The 23,423-nt window shown below is 31.0% G+C and overlaps 2 protein-coding genes across 2 annotated transcripts in view; both read left to right on the top strand.

The window, feature by feature from the left end:
- LOC144843358 (uncharacterized) overlaps window positions 1-23,423 on the top strand; it is an 851,823-nt gene that overhangs the window by 442,207 nt on the left and 386,193 nt on the right. The gene's annotated exons all lie outside the window — the stretch shown is intronic.
- LOC144842378 (uncharacterized) lies at window positions 11,657-23,041 on the top strand. Its single transcript, XM_078698828.1, has 18 exons — window positions 11,657-11,828; window positions 12,430-12,595; window positions 13,447-13,550; window positions 13,839-13,958; window positions 14,116-14,229; window positions 14,687-14,862; window positions 15,712-15,801; window positions 16,076-16,234; window positions 16,579-16,827; window positions 17,346-17,531; window positions 17,855-18,010; window positions 18,098-18,379; window positions 18,841-18,921; window positions 19,376-19,592; window positions 20,029-20,175; window positions 20,678-20,974; window positions 21,446-21,769; window positions 22,345-23,041. Exons 1-18 carry the CDS (start codon window positions 11,657-11,659, stop codon window positions 22,605-22,607), a joined length of 3,303 nt encoding a protein of 1,100 aa, XP_078554954.1. The 3' UTR covers window positions 22,608-23,041.

Raw genomic sequence — 23,423 nt, 5'->3', positions numbered from 1 at the left:
GTGTCATCGGTAGGACAAAAGGAAACGTACATTTGAGTGTCATCGGCATATACATGATACCCCAATCCATGTCGACGAATGATTTCGCCCAAGGGTTTAGTATACATAGAATAAAGTTTTGGTGCAAGGGATGCAGTGGGTTCGAGCGCGAGCCATTTATTGAAACCGATTAATAACGATCACTCAAATAAGAAGAATCCATGCATTAGCATTACCGTGTATTCCAAATTGATTGTGCAGCCGCTGAAGTAACGCTTTGTGGGCAATCGTGTCGAACGCGGCCGAAAGATCAAGCAAAAAAATCATTAGGTAGTACACAAGCATGAAGCAGCAAAGAATTTATAATAGCAGTAATGATCGGAATTAGTTCATCAATACACTCCTTCACAAGCCATGTTGGTATAGGGTCAAGTTCACATGATTTTGTCTTTAAGTTTTTTTTAATTTTTATTTTATTTTATTTCGTTTCCTTTCAGTAGGGTAGCCCCCTCAGTAATAAAATAAAACTGCTCTTCCGAGGGGCCCTACGGCATATTTAAACATAATTTTAAAACAACTTAAACAAAACTTAAACTAAAACTAAGATTATTGCGGACTAATGGGTTACTGTCAAATTAAGGCTCATGTGAATGAGGGCCCTATTAGTAGTAGAGCAACTTCTTTGAATATCGAGTCGAATTTTGTAAATTTTAGAACTAAAGAATACATTAAAATCGTTGGACAAATCATCTATGTGATTATAGGCCGAGTTGGGTCATCAGTCTCACCAAAAAAGTCTCTCGAGAGTTTAAACAACTTCTTGTGATCACGTCCACAATAAACATTTTTTTCCGAATGATACTTAACCCTTGATTGATGAAGTAGTCGATTAACAACAGAGCATTGGGATCGATAACATTGATGGTCTACGGTTTACTTGGTCTTACGCCATTTTCTATCATACTTACGACGAAGATGCTTAGCTTCGTGAAGCTGATATGTGTACCAGGGACAGTTGGGCCTTTGTACCACAATCTTTGAACATAGAGGTGCATATTTATCTACCAATGACCTTAGGCCAATGTTGTAAATTGACAATAATTCCTCAGTTGTACGGAGCTTTCTTTCTGTATACTACCTTCTTATAAGTTGGACTAGGTTTTACAATAGCAGTAGTAAAACGTACAGCAAGATTATCGCATGTCATTTCACCGTAATTGTCTGAGAGTTCTGGGTCGATGACTGAGATGTTTGATATTATATTGCTTGTATCACCAACAATTACGACATCAAGTATATGGCCATGGATATGGGTCGGTTCCCGAACAAGCTGGCATAAACCTTAGGACTCAAGCATGTTGGTAAAACGCCGTGAATTACAATCGGTGGAGACATCCAGATGAAAATTAAGGGCTACCACAATCAAAATATCCTGAGTAATTGTTATACAAGATGAAAGAAATGTTGACCATTAAATCGCTAATATGCAGACCATTTGTAGAAGAAGGAGAAGGCCGATACACCACTACAAGACGCAAGACAATACCATTGGTTTCAACCTCACAGTCCAAGTATTCAAACTGGGCAAACTGCTTATGTTTGCTAGAATATTTTTATCTTGATAGATGTTTTACAAACTAAGGCTACTCTACCACCATGTCGATCATCAGGCCTTGGTTCCTGCTGACAATAATATCCCGGTGGGACTAATTCAACAATCAATACTTTATCATAGACGTTCCAAACCATGTCTCAGTAAATGAAAAAATAGAATATATAATTAGATAAAATAGTCATTGATAGCTAACGTTTTTCTCTTAACTGACCGTACATTTAAACAGCATATGTCCAAATATTTTCGTGCTTGAATGGAGTTTTCTACCCGGCATTTCACCCTAGCAAGATTGTAGTATAGAATAACCTTTAGAAGAGAATTTGGAGCTGATGGTAAATCTGCTAGGAGGGGTTAAAGATGATCCTTAGCTTGAACATATCCCCATTCTTTCGGATTCAAGTTGACACCTTTGTGTTGACATTGTTGTCCAAACTACCTCTGGAGTAATTGATGTGTTGGCACGATGAGTAAGCCCAAAGCAGCTCCTTCTTTGAGTTCAGGCATACTTCCAACTAAGTTTACTTTTTTTACCTATTGCACTTGCTGACTGCAGTAGAAGTCTTTTGTAGATGAAAAAAAAGCCTTCGACAGAGTTTGGCATGAGGCACTATGGGCAACAATGAACAATATAACAAGAGACTCAAGCGGATCCACCCCATCTAGCAGTTATGCCAAGGTCACCAATATGTAGTGGTTCAAGAATATGTTGACGAATGGTTTCATACATCAATTTACCCCAAGGCTGTTTACTTTCGCCTACACTCTTTAATATCTTTTTCGAACGCATTATGAATGATGCTCTTCCAAAACACCAGGGTACACCATTTTCGGAGGTAATGTCAGTTCCATTGTGCAGATTACATCAATATAGTAGACTGCAGTGAAGAGGAACTTGCCCTGACGATGAACCTGGACAGTAATATTTCCAGGTATGGCATAGATATCAGTTCCGAAAAAGCAAAGATCATGACCAATAGCTACAGGCCAATCTCAATCAAGATCGAAGTCACTGGGCATGAGCTTGAGACATTGAATAAGTTCATATATCTTGGTTCGACCATCAAAGAAGAGGGCTCAAGAACAGAAGTAATTGAAAGAGCACCATAACCAACCATTGCTGTCGCAGAGCTAAACATTATTTAGAGAGACAAAAACATTAGTCTGAAAATAAAACTGGTTACTCTGCACACTGGCCATATTAATCTTCCTGTATGTATTATGAGTCATTTGACAGGCGAACTATAGTATAATGAAGAATCCAGGTTCTGTAAATGAGATGATAACCAGTTACCCTTTAATATGCATATTTCAGTTGATTTGCATATTTCAGCTAACTAGCTCCGCCAGAATGGTGAGAGGTTGTGTGGTCGATCGCGTGTGTGTGTTTGTTGCATATGTTTCCAATTTGTGGAATTCCATATATTCTACATATGTGAAAGTACTACTAGAGTAGTTATGGTGATACGTAAAATTCTTTGAAAATAAGGTAAAAGACGGCACTTATGGTCATTTGTTGGACAAAATGTTCCATAAGAACAATTTGGAAAAAAAATAACTCTCTACAACTAGCGGTTGGCTTTCTATGGGTAGCTTATACCCTATATTTTAATCATTAATTTGCATATTTCAGCTAATTTGCATGATCCAAAGGTGTGACCGAGGTATGATTTGTGGAATTCAATCCCTTCATCATATGTGAAAGTATATAGAATAAAATGAAGTTTCTACCTATATTAGTTATGGAGATATGTAAATCCTGATAAATTACCTATAATCCTTTAAAAATAAGGTCAGTAGTCAAATACAGCATTTTCGGTCATTTTTGGACAAAAAGTTCCATAAGAAAGAATATAAACATGTATATTCTGAACAATTTAGAAAAACATTAACTCTCTACAACTAGCGGTTGGCGTTCTATGGATACTCTATATTTTTACCCTTTATTTGCATATTTCAGCTAATTTGTTCCCGGCCCAAGGTGTGAACGACGTGTGATTTGTGGAATTTCATCTCCACATCATGTGTGTTCATTTAAAAAAAATAAAAGCTTTGTTTGCAATTTGTTTGACTTTAAATTCTAGAATGCCTTGACTATACCTGATATATAGAAAAATACTGTATATAGCGGCCATTTTGGTTTTATTGACATTAGCCTAATTTCTTCAACTACATTTTTTCTCCATTTAGGTCTTTAGAGATATTTACCACAAAAATAAATTCTGTTGTAATTTTTTAGGTATACCAATTAATGTTGCTACATGACCGGACTATAACTGTCTGTCACACTAAGTTTTAAACAGTCTGAGCATAGAAGGAAATGCATCGACGGTGACATCAAACCATTTTCCAAATACTAAAGCACTGCTGACAATCAAACAAAGCTCTTTGAACTCCGTGTCTCTAATCGCGGCCCTCTATAACGCTGTGAATCAACTGTTACATTTTTTGAGAACAAAACGTAGCCATGTAGAAATCGTACGCGCAGTCTGATTGTTCTGTTGACATGTCTGCGTTGATGATTAATTGACAACAACAATATATTGCTGAACAATTCTGTTTTAATTTCATCACAATCGGACTACGAAAAGTTCGCTTTCTTTCGACAGGTAATTTTAAGTAGTTGGTAATCTATATATCAATTTAAGTAAGGGCAACATTCGGTAAATCGCGCTTTATTTCTAGAATGTTTTACTCGATAGTATAAAAATGTACTTTCGGAACTGATTTTAACCACCTGATGTAACCCTGTTTACTAATTGAATTGACTTCGATAATTAGTTATTTACAATTATAACGAATTTAGGTTGAACGATTTGCCCCAAATAGGGGTGTTTTCTGATCGTGGTATACACTGTCTAATGGATGTCCATTTTGAAAAATACCCGCATTTCCTCCTACGATAATTGTTTTTAGTAGCTGAAAACCGTTCGAACAGCTCGAGTGCAGCATCATAATGTTGAAGACATATGAATACATATTTTGATATATTTAATATACGTTTATACAAATGTATTGATTTGCGATGAATGGAACATTCCAATCTGTATTAGAAGCTTCAAATTCCTCGGTAAATAGATGGCGCATTATTTCGACAAACGCTCAGTCAGGTGTTGTAAACAAAACAGTAAACTCTAATCAACAATAAGAATGGCTTTCGGATAATTTTAGATCGACGACCGATACATGAAGATTCATCAAACTGGGGTAGGCTTAAAAGAACTAAACTAGGTTATTTTTTCCGGCTATAGCTCACGTTTTTGGTCACCATCCAACCAGAAATTAGGCCTACTGATGTGTGCATGGTTACATAAACAAGAATACAAAAACTCAAAACCAAAACTCATGATATTATTTTTTTGCTCACAAAAGTGAATTCAGAACATTAATCATATATTTCTGAATAAAACTGAAAAAAATATTTGTTTAAATATATTGCTTAAAAATTCCTTTAAAAATGTTATAAATACTGGGATTTACTTTTATACGGCATCTGAATGTATACATACACCTTAATCTGTATACCTATCCAAAATGAATACAGTGTTTAAACAGCGAATAATGCTAGGCCTTAATTGTAGATTCATTCCATAACATAGTTTCATTCCATAAAAACTTATACAATAGTAACAAAACATTATCATATAACCATCACTTTTTCAATAATATTTCTGTTCTCGAATGCTGGATTGTACGAAAGCACATTAATGCCATTTTAAGTATATGTTTTTCGAACGTAATCCGTTCTAACGAATTAGTAATTCGTTTGAACGGATTAATAATCTGTTCAAATGAATTAGTAATCCGTTCAAACGAATTGAAACATATACAACAAGTGCCATTTAAAGTATATGTTTAAACAGATTAATAATCTGTTCAAACGGATTAGTAATCTGTTCGAACGAACTAGTAATTCGTTTAAATAGATTAGTAACCCGTTTAAACAAATTAAACAAATTACTAATTTGTTTAAACGGATTACTAATTCGTTTGAACGAATTAGTAATTCGTTTGAACAAATTAGTAATCCGTTTAAACAAATTACTATATCCGTTTGAACGGATTCCTAATTCGTTTGAACAGACTATTAATCTGTTTAAACAAATTAGTAATTCGTTTGAACGGATTAGTAATCCGTTCAAACGAATTACAACATATACTTTAAATAGCACTTGTTGTATATGTTGCAATTCGTTTGAACGGATTACTAATTCATTTGAACAGATTATTAATCCGTTCAAACAAATTATTAATTCGTTAGAACGGATTACGTTCGAAAAACATATACTTAAAATGGCATTAATGGGCTTTCGTAGGATTGTCATGAGTTTTTTATATTAAATATTGTTATAATGTGTCCTATTAATAATGTATTGTTTGTTTAAGGTCTTTTACCAAACTGACTTTTAATGTGAAATCGAGTTAAAGGTATTCAGAGTGAGATCTGACAATGTAAATTATCTTAATTAAATAATTTACATTAAAAACTTTCAATAGTATTTATATTATATTTTATTAATGTTAATTGCTGTTCAAACACAAATGCACAGATACAAACACAGTCTACCAAATCATGGAGATATAATTAAGCTCAATGAGACTAAAAACTGTTAACTTATGATGTACACAGCCTATTTAATACTTTGTTGAAATGCCATTATTTTATCATTTCAATCATTGATTTATTTAGAGAAATTTATAAAACTTCATCAGACGTTTTAGAATGGTCATATCAGTTGTATTTTGATTATTTATACTACTATATAACACTATATTTTCTCATTTTTTAGTAAAATAGTACCAACATGTATAGATAGTATTGTAGCAATATAACACCATGTTTGCATAGGAAAAAAACAATAAAAATATGGATGTTTGTTTTTGAAAGAATATGTACGGTAATATGTACTGGATCAGTGTGTGTATCTTCACTATGTAAACTTTTATTTATGAAGAGTTAAAATCATGACTGAATTAAATGATTTAAAAAGATATATGAAAAGTTAGTATTAATGTGTTTAAACAAATTAAACACATTAATAACCATGCCTCCTCATTGCTAAGAAGTTTGTAATATTGTATGAAATATTATATTCTATGTTTAGGATGGAAATACACCACTCTTGTTAGCTGCTGGGTCAGGTCAAACTGCATGCTGCATAGCATTAGCCCAACATGCTGATTTATATTGTATAAACAAAGTAAGTTGTAAATAATTATTTCATAATTTCAAGAATTTTTTACTGGTGTATGTTTTATTTATATGTTGTAATAATAGTGAATGCTGGTACCACACTCTATGCAAACTCCCTATATCTGTACCTGGCTGGTGCCAGACTATTATTGTAGGTATTATTGATTCCACTGTAAATTCAACAACCTATTTATTGAATCTTAAAGCAAAAAGTATATCAAACCATAGAGATATTGAGATAAAACCAAATGTTTTATCTTTTGATTCAAAAAGATGTAATGTGACAAGAAGCTTTTATATTAGCAGCCGTTATAATGAATACAATTCTAAGCTGAATCAATCATAGTATTATAACTGATCCAAGTAACCATTTTTATCGTCTGCAATTTGCAAAGTATATTGAAATTTCACTAAAGAAATATGTCCTTTAAATGAAAAGGTTTTTTCTCTCCAGATATCTCATTAAATAAATATGCTCTTTTTGTATTCAGTAAATATAATCAATCAATATAATCAATGAAATGGTAGATAAGTATTGTTCATATCATTTACAAATCATCCATGTTTCAATTTGGACAGTTTTTACTAAAGTGTTGTATGTACAATCAAAATATAATATTATTCACAATTTATTAATAATGGCCTTATATCATAATTTTATATCAGTCGGCTCTGACAGAAAACTTTGAAAATAAACAAATAACCAATAATAAAAAAATCTTATTTTCTCTTTTTTTCAACCATATCATTTGTATTGATTTCTTGTAATATGTCTAGTTATAAATTGTATCTATAATTAAGGGCTGATCCTAAATTATGTTGCTATTAAGTATAGTGAGTGGTTGTCCTAGGAATGTCCTAACATAACACTAACAGGGTAATTTTCCTATAATAGAGTGATTGTCCTACAGTACAAGAGCGGTTGTCCTAGTGAGTAGTTGTCCAGAGGGTAGTTGTCTGGGTGTAAAAGACTTTTACTTTTATATGATGATATTGTAACTACTATAAAGTAGCATTGCATCAGAGAGAGCTAAGTTCGCCAGACTGTGACAGTGACCTCCTCTGATGTAATGTACTCAATTCTCATTACATTGAACAACTGAGTTCCACCTGAGAAATTCTTTGGTGGAGTCGAACCCATGACTTCAGCCTAGTATTCATAGCTCTACTGACCACTAAGTTTGTGCAGATGTCTAGGGTTAGATTCCAGTACCACCACCATTATGTTGACAATAATGTAACTACTATGAAGTAATGTTGCATCAGAGAGCCATTTTAATAATTGTTAAGATGTTTTGCAAACACTCGTGAATACATTCCAAAATAATTCTCATGTGGGACTTGAACCCATTAGTTCCTGAACTGTTGTGTATCCCAGATTATTAGGGTCCCAGAGCCTAAAAATTGTTCTATCCTTTTCATTGTCTATCATTATATATCCTCTACATTACTTTAATATGTTGGTGGTGCCATTAATTATTTTTGTTAAACTTATATATATATAAAATATATGCAGTACAGCTGGTGCACTTTATTTTATTTCACGTGTTACTAGAATGGAGACAATGCTATGCATCTATGTGCTCGAGCAAATATCCTGTATGAAGAACACAGGAATACTTTTGTGTTCTTCATACAGGAAGGACATATGGACATTTACAATAAAAACAAGGTTAGTTTGTTATTAAGTACTGTAATAAAATTATGTTAATAATATAGATGTTCTATTCTTTTTTTTACGTTATATAATAAATAAGGTTTATTATTATCATTGACAATAATTACAGGCTACTGTTTTCTTGTCTAATCCTCGAGCAATCTATTGACCATCCACCATGTACCTCTATATTTGTTTGAATATTTGTATGAATATTAAAATGAAAATGATACTCCCAAACAAATTGTATAGTGATTAATATTTATTTTTTTTTCATTACAGTATTCACATTGTATTGTTAAATTGTAAATCTAAATTGAATTGTTTATAATCACAAATAAACAGAACCATGCTTCCCTTATTGCTACTTTTCTCATATTTTACTAAACTGTAAACTGAGGTATTATACATAATTAAATACATATAATAAATAATGAGAGTACATTAAGTATTTGTTCTATATTTCTTTAAATTTTAGTTGTTGACATATCATTTGATATTAAATTTATCCTCTCAGTTGCTCATTATATATACATATTAACAAAATCCTAATTTATTTCAGCTGGATGTACCCTGTCAAAAAAAATTCCTTTTGAACTATTTGTAAGCTTTGGATTTAAAGCAAATTGATTTTTGTGGTCAAATTGTTCAGTTAATCTAATCAACAAATGTTTTAGACAATTTGGGAATGCTTGAATGAACACTTTTATTCCCTCTTTCTAGGAGGTTACGTTCTCGTCCCTGTATGTTTGTTGTTTGTTTGCTTGTTGGTTTTGTTTGTTTGTCAATTCAACTGTCGTCTGAGGATTTGTTTAATGCTTTTCTACTGTAACTAATATTGAGATAATAAAAATGTAATAAATATTGAGAGATAGATAATCAGAACTTAGTGTTAAAGGCCTGCTACATCTAATTCTTATTTTCTTTTTTTTTTGTAATTAAGTCAGATTTGGTCAAAGCCCAATAGCTCAGTAATCAAATTTCATGAATGTCATTAATTGTTTTACTTCATTATAGTTAATTTTTTTTAAATGTATAGAAAACTTTTTTACCGCCCCTGTATATTTTGTTTGTTGTTGGTTTTGTTTTTTGTGGCAAACTTTGCAATACTAATGATCTTGACCCGGAATGTTGACAGAGTTCTAGTGTAAAGAGAAGGCGGTCATAACCAGCACAAAAAAAAATTATTCTTTAAAAAAGTGGTCCTCAGTGGTATTCGAATTAGGCATTCAACCATGGAAAGTTAGATGCATAAGCATAACATAACATTAGCATACTTATTTATTACATCAAATGCACATTCACTTACTATGCAGTGCAATTAAGCTATGACACAAAATGTAATGTAGGTAGAGGTAGGTACAGTAAGCCCTCACCAGGTTTGCCATGGTTTTAATAGCAAGATAAAAATTACATTTATATGCTGGAGAAAAATGAAAAGGGGGTTATGGTCTTGCAAATTATGTGACATTTTAAGCACACTTTTGTAATATGTTTAGGACTGCTTAGTATAATATATTTTGTAATCACATAACAACATGATATTTATAACCTTTGATTGTTAGGAGGGAAAGTCTGCCTTGGATTGCTATAATGAAAACAGTTGTGATAAATATGATAAAGATCAGAAAAAAGAAATCATTAACATTCTGAAAGGTAAGTACTATGAAACTTAAAACAAAGTTGGAAAGGTAATAATGAACATAATAAATAATAATTGTGATTGCTTGTTAAAAAAAATAGAAGTAATTTAATCTTAATGATCATGGATTCTTTTATCAAGTAGTAATTGTCAGTCCTATTATATGATTTCAACAGTCTTTTGTAATTTTGATTTTGTTTTTTACTATACCCCTTAATCAAATATTTACATCTTAGATGAATTTAATTAGACAAGCCTATTCAACTAGAACCCTCCCCATGAAATATCAAGTTTTTAAACTCAATATTGTTATAGATTTATTTGCAGATTTCCTAGATTGCTTAAATCATAGTATATCCTTCTATTCATGTATAATTCTCTTGCTTTTTGTCTGAATTTTTTAATAGTTTAAGTTATAAAGTTATTTTTGAATTTTATCATTTTTATCTTCCATTTTGCGATGCAATTATACGCTATATCTATATTTTGGTAATATTATAAAGTAAAGTAAAATAAAACAAAGTAAAATAAAACAGACTATTGATTATTAATGATAAAAAGCATTGTCTTTTGCAAGTTTTAAAAAATCCTATATTTAATTTGAAATTAAAACATTCAAACCCTTTGTTACAACCGCTAATGTAGAAAACTGGTGGTCACTTACGAGATGTGTGGTAGTTAAGAGTTGTAGTCGCTTATGAGAGGTGGTTAATTATGTGAACAGTCCCTTATGAGAGGAGGTGATCCCTTACGTGAGGTGGTCGATTATGAAAATCGGTCCCTTAACAGAGATGGTTGCTTACGATGTGTGATCTTTTAGAAAGTTGGTTGCTTACGAAAAGTTGAAAGACTGATAGCTAAGTAAAGATCGATGCATTTGCACATGATGACATTTTTGTAAAATATATAACATTTTTACATTAGCTGGCAATATAGTAACTACAGTATAAGCTGGGAGGCAATTTTCATTACTACATAAGCTGTTGACTGTTACTACATAAGCTGTTGACCGTTTCTATATTAGCTGGCGGTTTTACTACATTAGCGGTGGATTGTTCTACATTAACGGTTGTAACACCCTTCAAAATTAACTTTTTTTTACTCATACATTTTACTTTTTTAGGCGGACCTTTACCATTCATAGATATCACATCATCAGGTATGAATATTCTTCAAAAACCTTTTTACTATACTAGAGGTACAGTTTACACTGATTTGCTGGTTTTTTTCATATTAGAGGTTTGGCTGAAATGTGAGGGGGTTTGTGTGTGTGTGTTTTTTTAAAAATGAAAGCGTGTTTGCCAGTTGTCAGTAGCAAAGTTGTTAATAATATTTTCTAAAAATATTTCAGCAAAGATTCAATTAAGCCTGTGCACAGTGATTTGGAGACAAACATGTTACTAGACATGCTGGAGCTGTGAACACTGTGTTATATGTATCCCCTTTCTCATTGAATGTTTTACAAATTATGAGAATATCTTATTTTCTTTAGATATAACAACCAAAGAATTAATCAGCATAGCCGCTAATGTCTCTGATTGGGAACAACTAGCAGTAAATCTTGAGTTTACCATGGCAGAAATCGATCATTTTAAACAAGATAATCCAGATGATGAATCTGCAATGACTTATAACATGATGGATGCTTGGGCCATGAAATTATCAACTTCTGAGTCCAAGCGTTCGCAACTTGTTAAAGCGCTCAGGAAATGTGATGAAAAAGAGTTGGCAAATACAATTGAAAGTAAGTGAAGACAGCTGGCTGTATGCTAACTTCCAGACTCAAACCTCCCAACTCTCCCAATAATTGTAGGAGTGTTATCTCCCAATATTTTTGTTATCTCCTGCACTCCTGTTAATATGCTATTTCTCACAATTTTTTGGATAAATAAAGAAAATAAAATCCTGATAAAGATTATAATAAATGTATGCACTGTTTAATGGGTGTCTAGAAAACTCGGATCTCAGATATATCTGAATTTTCTAGTTGTAGAAAATTCAGATTGTATTCTGCTATTCAGGTTACCACGCTGTTAAATAATATTGAGCTAATATAGTAAATTTAATAATTAAATCAAATCATTAATAAAATTATGCAAACCCTAATCTATAACACTGCAGTGAAATATTTATATAAAGGTATACAATATTTTTTTAAATCCCTCTGATTAATAATGGATATATCTGAGTTTTCTTGCTTAATAGTCTATGTGAAATAACGAGTTGGCACTGTATTTTCTGCCAATGTCAGGCATATATTTCAGATACCAATATCTTTAGAATTTCAATGAAAAAATGAAAGTAGGAAATTATACAGTAATTTATTTTGTTTATTTTATTTTAAGATATGCATGTTCCAGAGGAGATATTGGCAAGAGGACCTGATGCGGTGAAAGCATTTCAAAATGCACTTGAAGAAGGACAAACAGAGTTTAATCAAGGAAGAACTATTTTTGTAGGACTTGAGAATGTTGGAAAAACTTCTACTATCAATTCTCTTTTAAGAAAAGAGTAAGCACATTATATTATATCGTATCAATTTTTGTTGATTGATTGTTTGCTACTTGCAGTTGGGACAGTGTCCTATTTATTTTATTGCGTAGATGTATTTTTGTTTGATTGGTATATATACACACATAGTTCCTGTGAACACACATTGTTGAGGGTCTATACTGTCTGTAAGGATAAGTGAAAAGTTACTGATAGAAACATTACCAGATGCTTTCAATTTGTTTTCAACAGGATATTGTGAACCTCAAAATATGGTGATATTGAGTTTAGGTTTGGTAATGTTTAAAAATTAGCCATGGTAAAATTGTGGCATAATAGATGTTACCATACTGGTTTTTTTTAAGTGGTTTAATTTTTTTTTAACTATTTCATTAAACCGCTTAAACTGTTGCATACAGTTGTTACTGTAGGATCAATTACAAGAATAAGACATTTAACATATTTTCCTGAATAGTTTTATTATTTCATCATAAAATAATATCAAAATACATTGAAAATATTGATGAGAGTGACCATCAAAGCAAAGCTTGTATTCCGGTCACCCATACACATAGCCAAACCTTAACTATCTTATTTTATTTGGGATCTTTATAAGTTATCTAAACATAAATAATCTTAATAATATCACAATGTAAAAGAGTAAGAATACAGTTGATTAACATTTACTATTAAAATTGTTGTTTGATTAAAGTATTTGGCCCTTTAGTGTTCTGGGTATGTTGAGGGTTTAAAATAAGATTATAATGCAACGTAAAAACAATGTAATTGCAGTATACCATCAAATTATTTTGTGTCTCTAGATTATTATGCAAACATTCTTTTCTGAATTATATAATGTCATTTTGCCATAGGTTTAATCCAGTGCATCAAATAACAGATGCAATGGTTAAAACAACGGTGTGTACACCAGATCCCAGTAACAAAGAAATGTTGAAAGAAACAACACAGGATATTTGTAAGTATTCACTTTATTCAGATACATGCTGCTGTTAAAAAATAAAAATAGATGTTTTAAAATTCACCCTGTGATATGCTTTGTCATGTCACAATCTGTTTTTGTATTTTTTTAACCAAATAAGTAAACTGCCATTTTAATATCATATAATTGTTATCCACTTTGACCAAGGAGGATCAATTATTGCAACAACATCATTCAAATGGTTTCAATGCTTTTTAAAAACCAATATGTAACAGTGTAAAATATAATAAATATGATTTTATTAACATTTTTGTAATTAAAAAGATTTAGAAATGTATCAGGATGCTGTCACTGATGTCACAGTTAAACAAATGTTAAAAAGTCCACGCCATACAGAAGGATACACATCAATAGCAGGACCATCAAAGGAGAAAACCAATTCTGGTAAAAGATTTTAATTAAAGTTAATTCAAATTTAGTTAAACTTTGTTCTTGTCAAGTTAATTTGATTATAAAGCATGATATTATTAAATGTTAATTTATTATGCTCCTTATTACAACAAGATAGCATCATCTTTAATTATATCAGAACATTTTTCAGAAAGTAGACATGAGAAAGAGAAAAACCCCACAGGAGCATCAACATCAAAACAGGAAGCCAAATTTGCTGAAACATCAAAAAGTTCAAATCCAATGCCAAGCCCACAAAAAGAGGGTAAATATTTATTTTGAAATGTGCTTGATTGTGCTGTTCATACATAGTAATGATATCAGAAATATTGAAATGATTTAAAGAGCGGAAATTTGATTATAATCATGTGTCTGCTAATGAACATATTATCTTGCAAGTTACTTTGACAGTTAATACTAGTATCTGTATATTGTATGACACTGCAGTACAATATGGTCAAATAAACTCATCACTAAACCATTAATTGGAAAGGATAAGATTTAGATAATTAAATATTGCATTGGAAATACCTTTTCTTTTAACAAAAAAGTTATAGTGTCATCCCGCTCTATATACTCTCCATCTGTCTTGTCTGTTTTTATTATTAAGATTTAAATAAAAAGGAACAGCTTTATTATGATGGATTTCTATTTTGTTTTTAAATGTTGAAATGATATTGAAATAAACTGTTGTATTGTGTATTATTATTTTATCACAACAGAACCAGTGTATGAAGAAAAACTTGATAGACCACAAATTCCTAAAGGGTTCTTGAAAAAAGTTGAAAGCCAACTTCGTTCTGTAAGAGAAGGTGGTGACTCTAAAGTGGATAGCAACAAGTTTGTTATGAACATCTGGGACTTTGGAGGGCAGCCTATATACCATGTGATACAACGGGTAAATTGTATTGATTTATCTAATTTCTTAGTTTTGCCTTTAATTTAGTATGCCTCCTGTTACAATACTACCGAGGTAGTAATATATTATCATGCCATATAGAATAGCCAATCACTGATCACCATTTACCCATAACTTTGTACAGTTCAGTTTGAGACACCATAGAATAAAGATATACTTGCACCAAGAGTTTGTACTTATTAATAAATATACCTCCTTCTGAGGTTCTGTTGGGATCAGGATCTAGTAATCTAGTAATTGTCTTTTGGCCTTGTTACAATATTAGCACTGACACTCACTTGATTTGTAGTAAGAATCTACCTCCAAGGTATTACAAAAATGTTATCATATGTTGATCTAATATGGTAACAGTATATCAGTTATAAAATACAATTATTATTATTAAAATATTATAAATTATTTTATTGTTCATTTAATTGAATACAGTCAACTCAGTCTCTAGTCTCTAATTACCAGAAACCAAAACCAGACTTGAAGTTATGTGAAACAATGATAACACATTTGGAATATCAGAATTTCTGTAAACCCAAACATATTTTGCCAGCCGAAGGGTGTCCAGTTTTGGGAGATTTTAAATAAAATAGTATTCATTGATGTCTACCATAAAGTAATATTAGCATAGATGGATAGCAAGGGGAGAGATGGGGAGAGAGAATTTAATAAAACATTCATTATTTATTAAACCAATGATTAAGATTGTAAATGTTTCCAAGGTGAACATGCAGTTTGTGAGGAAAAAAATAAGTATCAAATGATCAGTTGTGCCAGTATACTGACACATGTGTATAAACGGTTTTTAATATTGATAATTATGATTATTTTTAATAGATATTCATGGTGTCTTATGCTGTTGTATGTGTGGTATTTAACCTGAATCAAGATCTTGATGCCCCAGCTAAAGTTCGTGATCCAACAACTGTAAGTATATTTTACAAATTTCAAATGTTCTATGTAATTGTACATAAATAAAATGTTTCTTTCATGTTATCCTTTACCTTAACAAAAACTGTGCAAATAGCAGATGCCTGATATATGATTGTTGTTATTTCCATTTCCATGATAGTGTTGTTTTTCTATATAAATTGGTACTGCTATAATTACCACAATAATAAGATAATTTGCCACAATGTTTTTCAAACTACCTGTTTAAGAATTTAAAATGTAAATGTTGTTCATTTTCTTTGTGATTTAGGGAAAAATGTATGAACATCGAATGACAAATCTTGAGATCATTCTGTTTTGGATTCGTTCAGTTTTTGTAAACGTAAGAAAAGGACAGAAAAACAAGATAATGCTGATTGGTACACATTATGAGAGCCTTGGTAAAACTGAACAAGAAAGACAACAAAGGGTACATATGTTATCACATTTTGTTTCATTAAACATTACAAAATTGTATATTGTAATTGATTCATTGGAAACAATATGTAGTTTCATATAATAATGTTCCATCAGTTAGGTCTATAATAAAACAAATAAAAGGTATACAATATCTCTGATTTAGCACACATTTTTAATTTGATTTCTTATATTGGTATAATTATACAGTGTACACTGGGTACATAAATGCTTGACATAACTTAAATGAAAGACTTTTTGCAGTTTACAAAAGGGAGGGGAGTGGGGTCTGGGCTGGCACCCTATAAATTTTTCCTTGACATACGTTTAATTCAAATGTGATGTTATTTAATTTAGGTAAAAGCAATAGAGAATATACTTTGGAAAGCCCTGGAAGGAAAACCATTTGAGGACATGGTGTTTCAAGGCGAGCTCTTTACCATTGAAAACAGTGTCTCATTTGAAGAGAGCGGTGCTTCTAAAATCATTCTCCAAATACAAAAATTAGTCCAGATGATGATTCTTACTTTGCCAATCAAATGGCTACAAGTACTGCTGGAAATACAACAGTTACGAAAAGACAAACTATATCTACCAACATCTGAGGTTAGAATATGATACATTTATATAAAAAAATTGATTGATGAATGTGTTCTAATAATAAGTATTTAACATCCATTACATTTGTTTATTCCTAAATCACATTAAAGCATTAAACCCTGTTTTTTTTATTGCTGCATCGAATGGTGTTAAAGTGAAAAAAAAACTTGTTATTGATAGTAACAGTAACAGTATGCTGTCTGTGTTAATTGACTGTTTATGGTGAATCTTCAACAAATGTTTATCAAACAGGAATGGTGCAATTGTTTTAGTACCAATTGTGCCAAAAACAAAATAAACATTTTGTTTGGCAATAACAATTATTAAAGTAAGTAAGTGGTAAACCTTGAGTTTACTGTTGGTTAGGAAACTTTCAGATTTTCAAATCAAAGTATTATGTCCTATATAAACAACATTTCAACATTAACGAAACGATTGATAACATCAACAGAAAACCAGTTTGTAATTAATCAACATTTTTGTTTTCTTTACATTTTTCATTATAATATTTATTTGCCTTTTAGATTAATGATTTACTTGCTAGTTGTAAGATAACTGACAGAAAACTGTTTCTTGAGTACTTGCATGACATCGGTGAGATTCTGTTCTACCCAGATGACAAGATCCTCAAAGACAAAATTGTTATAGATTTAATGGGAGTAGTTGACAAGTTTAAAACAATCATCACAGTTATAGATCCCAGCATTCAGGTTTGCAAACTTCACTTTTTAGTGTGATGGATTTATCTGTAAAAATGTAATATCTGCCACACAGAGAACGAAATTATATCTTATTAATTCTATTATATTCTAATACTAAAATATATGCTTGTAAATGTATTACTGTAGCACTCCCATTAAGGGAAGGCCCAACAAAGTGTCCCCTTAATAGATGTTAGCTGTGATGTTAACCTCATTCATTGCACAAGTAAGTTTCAATAAGGTTGTCCCAAAGAAGAGGTTTTACTGACCAGAAGAACAGTAATTACTTTGTTGCATTGACAAATTACACTTGTGCTTTTATATTTTTTTAGCCATCTTTGAAACAGCTTTGGAGAAATTTAAATGGGGGTAAACTAGATGAAAAACTGTTGCGGCATATATGGAAGGATGATTCAGATGAGATGATTATCTTCTTTGTGTCTCTGATGCAAACCTTTGGGTTAATGTGTGAAAAAAGGAGTAAAGAGGTATTTACATTTTATTTAAAATATTTAGTTCAATTATTTTTTTCATATATTCCATCTACTACTCTTGTTCCATTTTTGTTTCTATAGAATGTTGGACGAACGTTCTACGTTCTTTCACGCCTGAAGCCCCAACGTGATGATACAAGGGCTGTTAAATATGAAGAGAAACGTGCTATTTCTCTATTTCATGACTTTGATGGCTACCTACCAGATGATCTCTTCCAACGTGTTGCAACTAAATTTATTGAGGAATTTCAAATGGAAGATGTTGAGCCTACATTGTCCTATGAGCATGTAGATCTGCATATTGATGGCCATCATTTTGTGGTTCTAAATGTAGCTACCATCAACAATTGCCGTTTGTTTCAGGTAAACTTAATAAAAATGATGCTATAAGACTAAAAACTAAACCTGAGAAAGTATCATCTTAGGAAATGTTTAATTACCTCTGAGAAAATATCAGCCTCAGATAGAATTATAATAGAAACATTATCAGTTTCAGATTTTCAGTTATATTCTCTATTATAGATATAACATAATAAAATAACAGTAAAATGGACAACATTTACTTGAACAAAAATTAATATAAATATAAATAAAACACACTAAGCATTACATAGCATTACAGACAAACAAACAGAAACATGTTGGCAGAAAATCGGTGAAAATATAGCAATTATCTACATTAAAAGGTGATTATCATTCATCTTGTATGGTTATAATATTATATATAGATTATATATAGATTATAGTGGCAATTGCTTTAATGAAAATTAAAAAGAAACAATTGTGAAATGAAAATAAAACAAAAATTGATTTTGATATTGCAGACAACAATAGTTAGAACAGACATCATGAATGCTGCTGGCCTTCCTGAAGATGATGATCCAAAACCTAGCATCTGTAAGAAGGTAAGTTAATGTAAAAATAATATTTATAAGTTGGATATGTAGAGTATTAACAATTTTGATGATTAAAGATAATTAAACAATAATTAATAATTACTTTATTTAAACATAGACAACTTGAGGCTGCAGTGCAAATATTCAAATATGTCAAGCTTTTATTATTTTCTATTCTAAACAAAATGGATATGTTGCATTTCAGTTGTAAGCGTAAATATTTTTTGATCATTTATAAAAACTTTTGAATATTACAGTACACATTTTGTTGTACTGTAATGTACACTTACAAGTAAAATATTAATGTATTTTGTATTTCAATATGTTTTGGTGATCCGATTCTGAAACACGCTTACATGCTATCATTCTTTGCTCCATTTACTAATTTTTTTTTAAATAGCTAATACTACTTTTTTGGTGGGTAGCAATATAATCAACTAAATAAAATTCTTCTATTTTATAGGTACTAACTTTTCTTGAAACAGAATTGCTCTTTTTGAGTGAGAAGAATGCTCATGGTGTTGAAGTAAAGATGTACATCCCTTGTGTGTGTGGTTCAAAAGGTGAACATACTCATATGCATGTTGTACGCAAATTTGACAAAGATGTGTTGCCGTGTGGAAGCAGAGGAATGGAAGTGAAACGTTACCGTAATCTGTTTGGAGACATTGTACTAAAAGGTAGAGGATTTGTGTTTGTATTATCCATCAGTTTCACTGATGTAGGTTAAAATTTTAAGATGAAGTAAAATAAACCAAAACAAAATGAATGAGGATTCAAGTTAACAATTTTGAAAATAAAGAGTATATATATTCTTATATTTATTTAAGTATACTTATAATAGATATAAGACATTTTATTTGCATCATTCATGTAAAAATGAATATTAACTGTATGTTACTTCATTATAAGAAGTTACGATCTTTCAACTATTATATAAATGTCATAAAATGATTGAAGTAAAAAAAAAAAACTTTTTTTTAGATTTATATAATAAGTCTGTGTCATCATCATGTATCATAATCCACAGAATTAAAAAAAAAAACAGTATTATTTAAAATGTACATCTAGTTTATATAGTTTTTAAATGTTTCTTTTCAATTTATTTTTGTTTAGCATCTGAATCGAGAGATAGTACAAAACAAAGCATAGCTCTAGATTATGACAGTGATGGTCACAGCAATGCACAAGCTTCCACTTCAAGACTTCAAAGAATCACTCGTAACGTGAAGAGATTATTTTCCTCCAAGAAGGATAACAAAGGTGCAGTTGATGGTGAAAGATTGATTATGAATGATTGTCATCATCATCGTACACTACAATTCTAGGTTTTTAATGTTTAAACCATGCAATAGTTGAATGCAATTGACTTTCACAGATATAAATTAATATCAACACTATACAGCGCAATATATGCTAACAAGTTGATGGTAAAGTATTATAAATGAAAAACTGTTCAGTTCAGCTAATACAGCAATTATCATTAGTGTATATTTTTGAAGATCATCATTTTTAAATCTAATTCCTGAATTGCCAAACTAATGCATTCATAAATAACTTTGCTAAATTTAATTTATGATTATTATAACTAAAAGAGTAATACTACATAAAATAACAATACAAAACAAGCAATTGTACATCTTGGTTTAACTTTATCATTATTTTGTATTTTTATTGTCATTGTAGCTTCTACCTCAAAAGAAGCTGGTACTATTGTGAAGGATTAAAAACACAATTGATTCATAATTTTGTTTTTTTGATATAGACTATGTAGATGACCTAACTACTGGCAAAGTGTCCAGAGAGATGGATCTTTCCTGCAGACGATTTGGTGTTCGTTTGGGGCTTACATGGTCTAAAGTGAATGCTATTTTTGACAATGAAAAGCAGACAGATAAAGCTACAGCAAAGATGCTGAAACATTGGAGGAGCAACGTTGGTATTGACCTTAATCAGCAGCAAGTATTATGCACTGCACTAAGACAACATGGTCGTAATGATCTTGCTAAGCAGTTTGAGAAATACATTAAGGATGAACTGCCAGAGGTTATCAAACATTCAGGTATATTGTATTCATATGTATAGCCCGAATGCTGGCATCATTACTTTTTTCCTATAATTTTCAGAAATCCTGAATAATTCATGAAGTTGATTATGCCATTAATTGGGATATTTTAAGTGCTTCTATATAAGCATCATACAGAAATGGTTTTCTGCAATCTATAAAACTGAAAACCCTGGGTTTGAAACATATGAAAATCCTTGATTTTTTAGAGGATTAGAGTGCTTAATTATATTTAGGAAGGGCAGCTATCTTATAGTTCTTTATAGAAAATAATTAATAATTACTGTAGGCTCATGGATTATTATGATTTCTACTTTAACATAGGAAAAAAATCATTCTTACCGGCAATAAAAATAGAATATCTATAAAATGTTTATTTTTTAATAAATTTCCTTTATTATATAATTAATCAATAATATATTAATTTTAACAAAGCATTGTCTTGATATTATTTTTTTTATTTCACAGCTTGTTTTGATGACCAAGATCTCCTATTCATCTGTGACAATTTAGGTGAAAGTTGGAGAAGACTAGCAGTGCGACTTGGAATCAAATGGGAAAACGTTGGTAAAATTGCAGGCAAAAACAAACATGTAGAAGATGCCATGATGGAAGTTTTGGTTCAATGGAGAAATAGCTGGCCACATGCAGAGGCACATCAACTACCTACAATGATCAAGGCTTTAAAACAACAGGGACGTGTTGATTTAGCTGATAGCCTGTGTACAAGGTATGGATACAAAGATGACGTCAGTTTAGAAGTTGCAGTGTTTACAGACCAATCAGGACAAGGTGGGTAATGATTATTATTTTACAAAAATGCTATATGTATACCTGATACTACTTTAGAAATAATCACTATGTTACTTTTTATTTTCATTTTTAAACGTGATTAAATTTGTAGTTACTGTGTGTATCTATAATTTACAGGCCTCTGAAAACCAAAAACAGAATGATTCCACCAAAAAGTCAAATATATTTTTACTGGCCATACCAATCAGTAAATTACATCCAATATTGACTCAGTATGTTTTAGGGGGAACATAAAAATTATTTGGTTTATGTTATATTGTGATGAAACTGTGAAATAGGTATTTTAATTTTGTCATGCATACACAAATTTTATATTTAGTGGGTTATGTTTACTTATATTTAGGAAATAGGGCAGCTATATATTCTTTATCATAGAAATAATTAGTAATTAGGCTCATGCATTATTCATGATTTTTACCTTATCCTGATAGGAAAATAATAATTTTTAATGCCACTATAAATAAAATGTTGCTTCATTTTAGCACCTCAATGTTTGAAGAAAAAAAAACCAAATGTATTTTATTTAATGAAGTCAATTAAATGTGTTTTTACAGGATGCTTAACAGACTTGGACTTCCTGATAATTTCTGAGAAGATGACAGATTGGAAGAATTTCTGTAGGCATCTTGGTATTGCTGATGTTGAGCTATCACAAACTGAGGGAAGGTTTTCAGCGCTGACTGTAGAAGCAACGATGGAATCACTGGTACAATGGCGATGTAAGCAAGGAAGAGATGTGAACCAACGAAAGGAAGTAATAAGAACCTTGATGGCAGTTAAGAGAATGGATATTGTAGAATTACTAGAAACAGTCTAAAGTGTCTATTGAAAACCTACAATAGACCATATGAACTGCAGTTATATGGTAACTCAGTTCAACAAATAAACAATTTGTATGAACAATAGGAGATACATAGTTAATAAAGTACACATAAAGATACCTATTGAAATAATGTTTTTAAAAGTGCAAGATAAAACTATGTTTTAATAGACCAAAGTAATACAAGTACTTTAACCTAGGTCACGTACCTGACATCATGAGATGTCAGGTACGTGAATGACAAAATATTTTTATATTTGTATGTATTTTTGTATCTGGTTAAATCATAACAAAATATAATGATGCCATTCAAAAAGGCAGTATTCCAATTTTGGACATGGAGTTGAATAAATAGACAGCAGGCCACTACAGGTTGCTTAATCAATCAACAGCCTGGACTCTTATCAAGCGTGTGGTTGCTCAATCTCTCTCTAACAAAACACATTTAGTTAATGTCATATGGCCCACAATCGTCCAATCAAATTGTTATAAAACAAATGTATTATATTAATGTGCAGTGGGAACAAAGGAACACATTTTCATCTCATGAAATTATTTGTTGTTGAATTCAATTAGAGGGACTGAATTATCCTAAATTATTTGTTGTTGAATTCAATTAGAGGGACTGAATTATCCTAAATTATTTGTTGTTGAATTCAATTAGAGGGACTGAATTATCCTATTCACATGAGAAATATGTGTAAACCCACTGTATATTTATTAGCAATACTTAACATTCATAATTTAATATATTTCATTGGTATAGCCTTTTTTCAATCTTTTTTATTATTGACCTGACTAAAATTGTAAACT

This window comes from Antedon bifida, chromosome 5 (genome assembly GCF_963402885.1).
Source record: "Antedon bifida chromosome 5, ecAntBifi1.1, whole genome shotgun sequence".
Lineage (NCBI taxonomy): Eukaryota > Metazoa > Echinodermata > Crinoidea > Comatulida > Antedonidae > Antedon > Antedon bifida.
The sequence above is the reverse complement of the archived record's forward strand: the minus strand, read 5'-3'. Positions and strand labels throughout refer to the sequence as shown.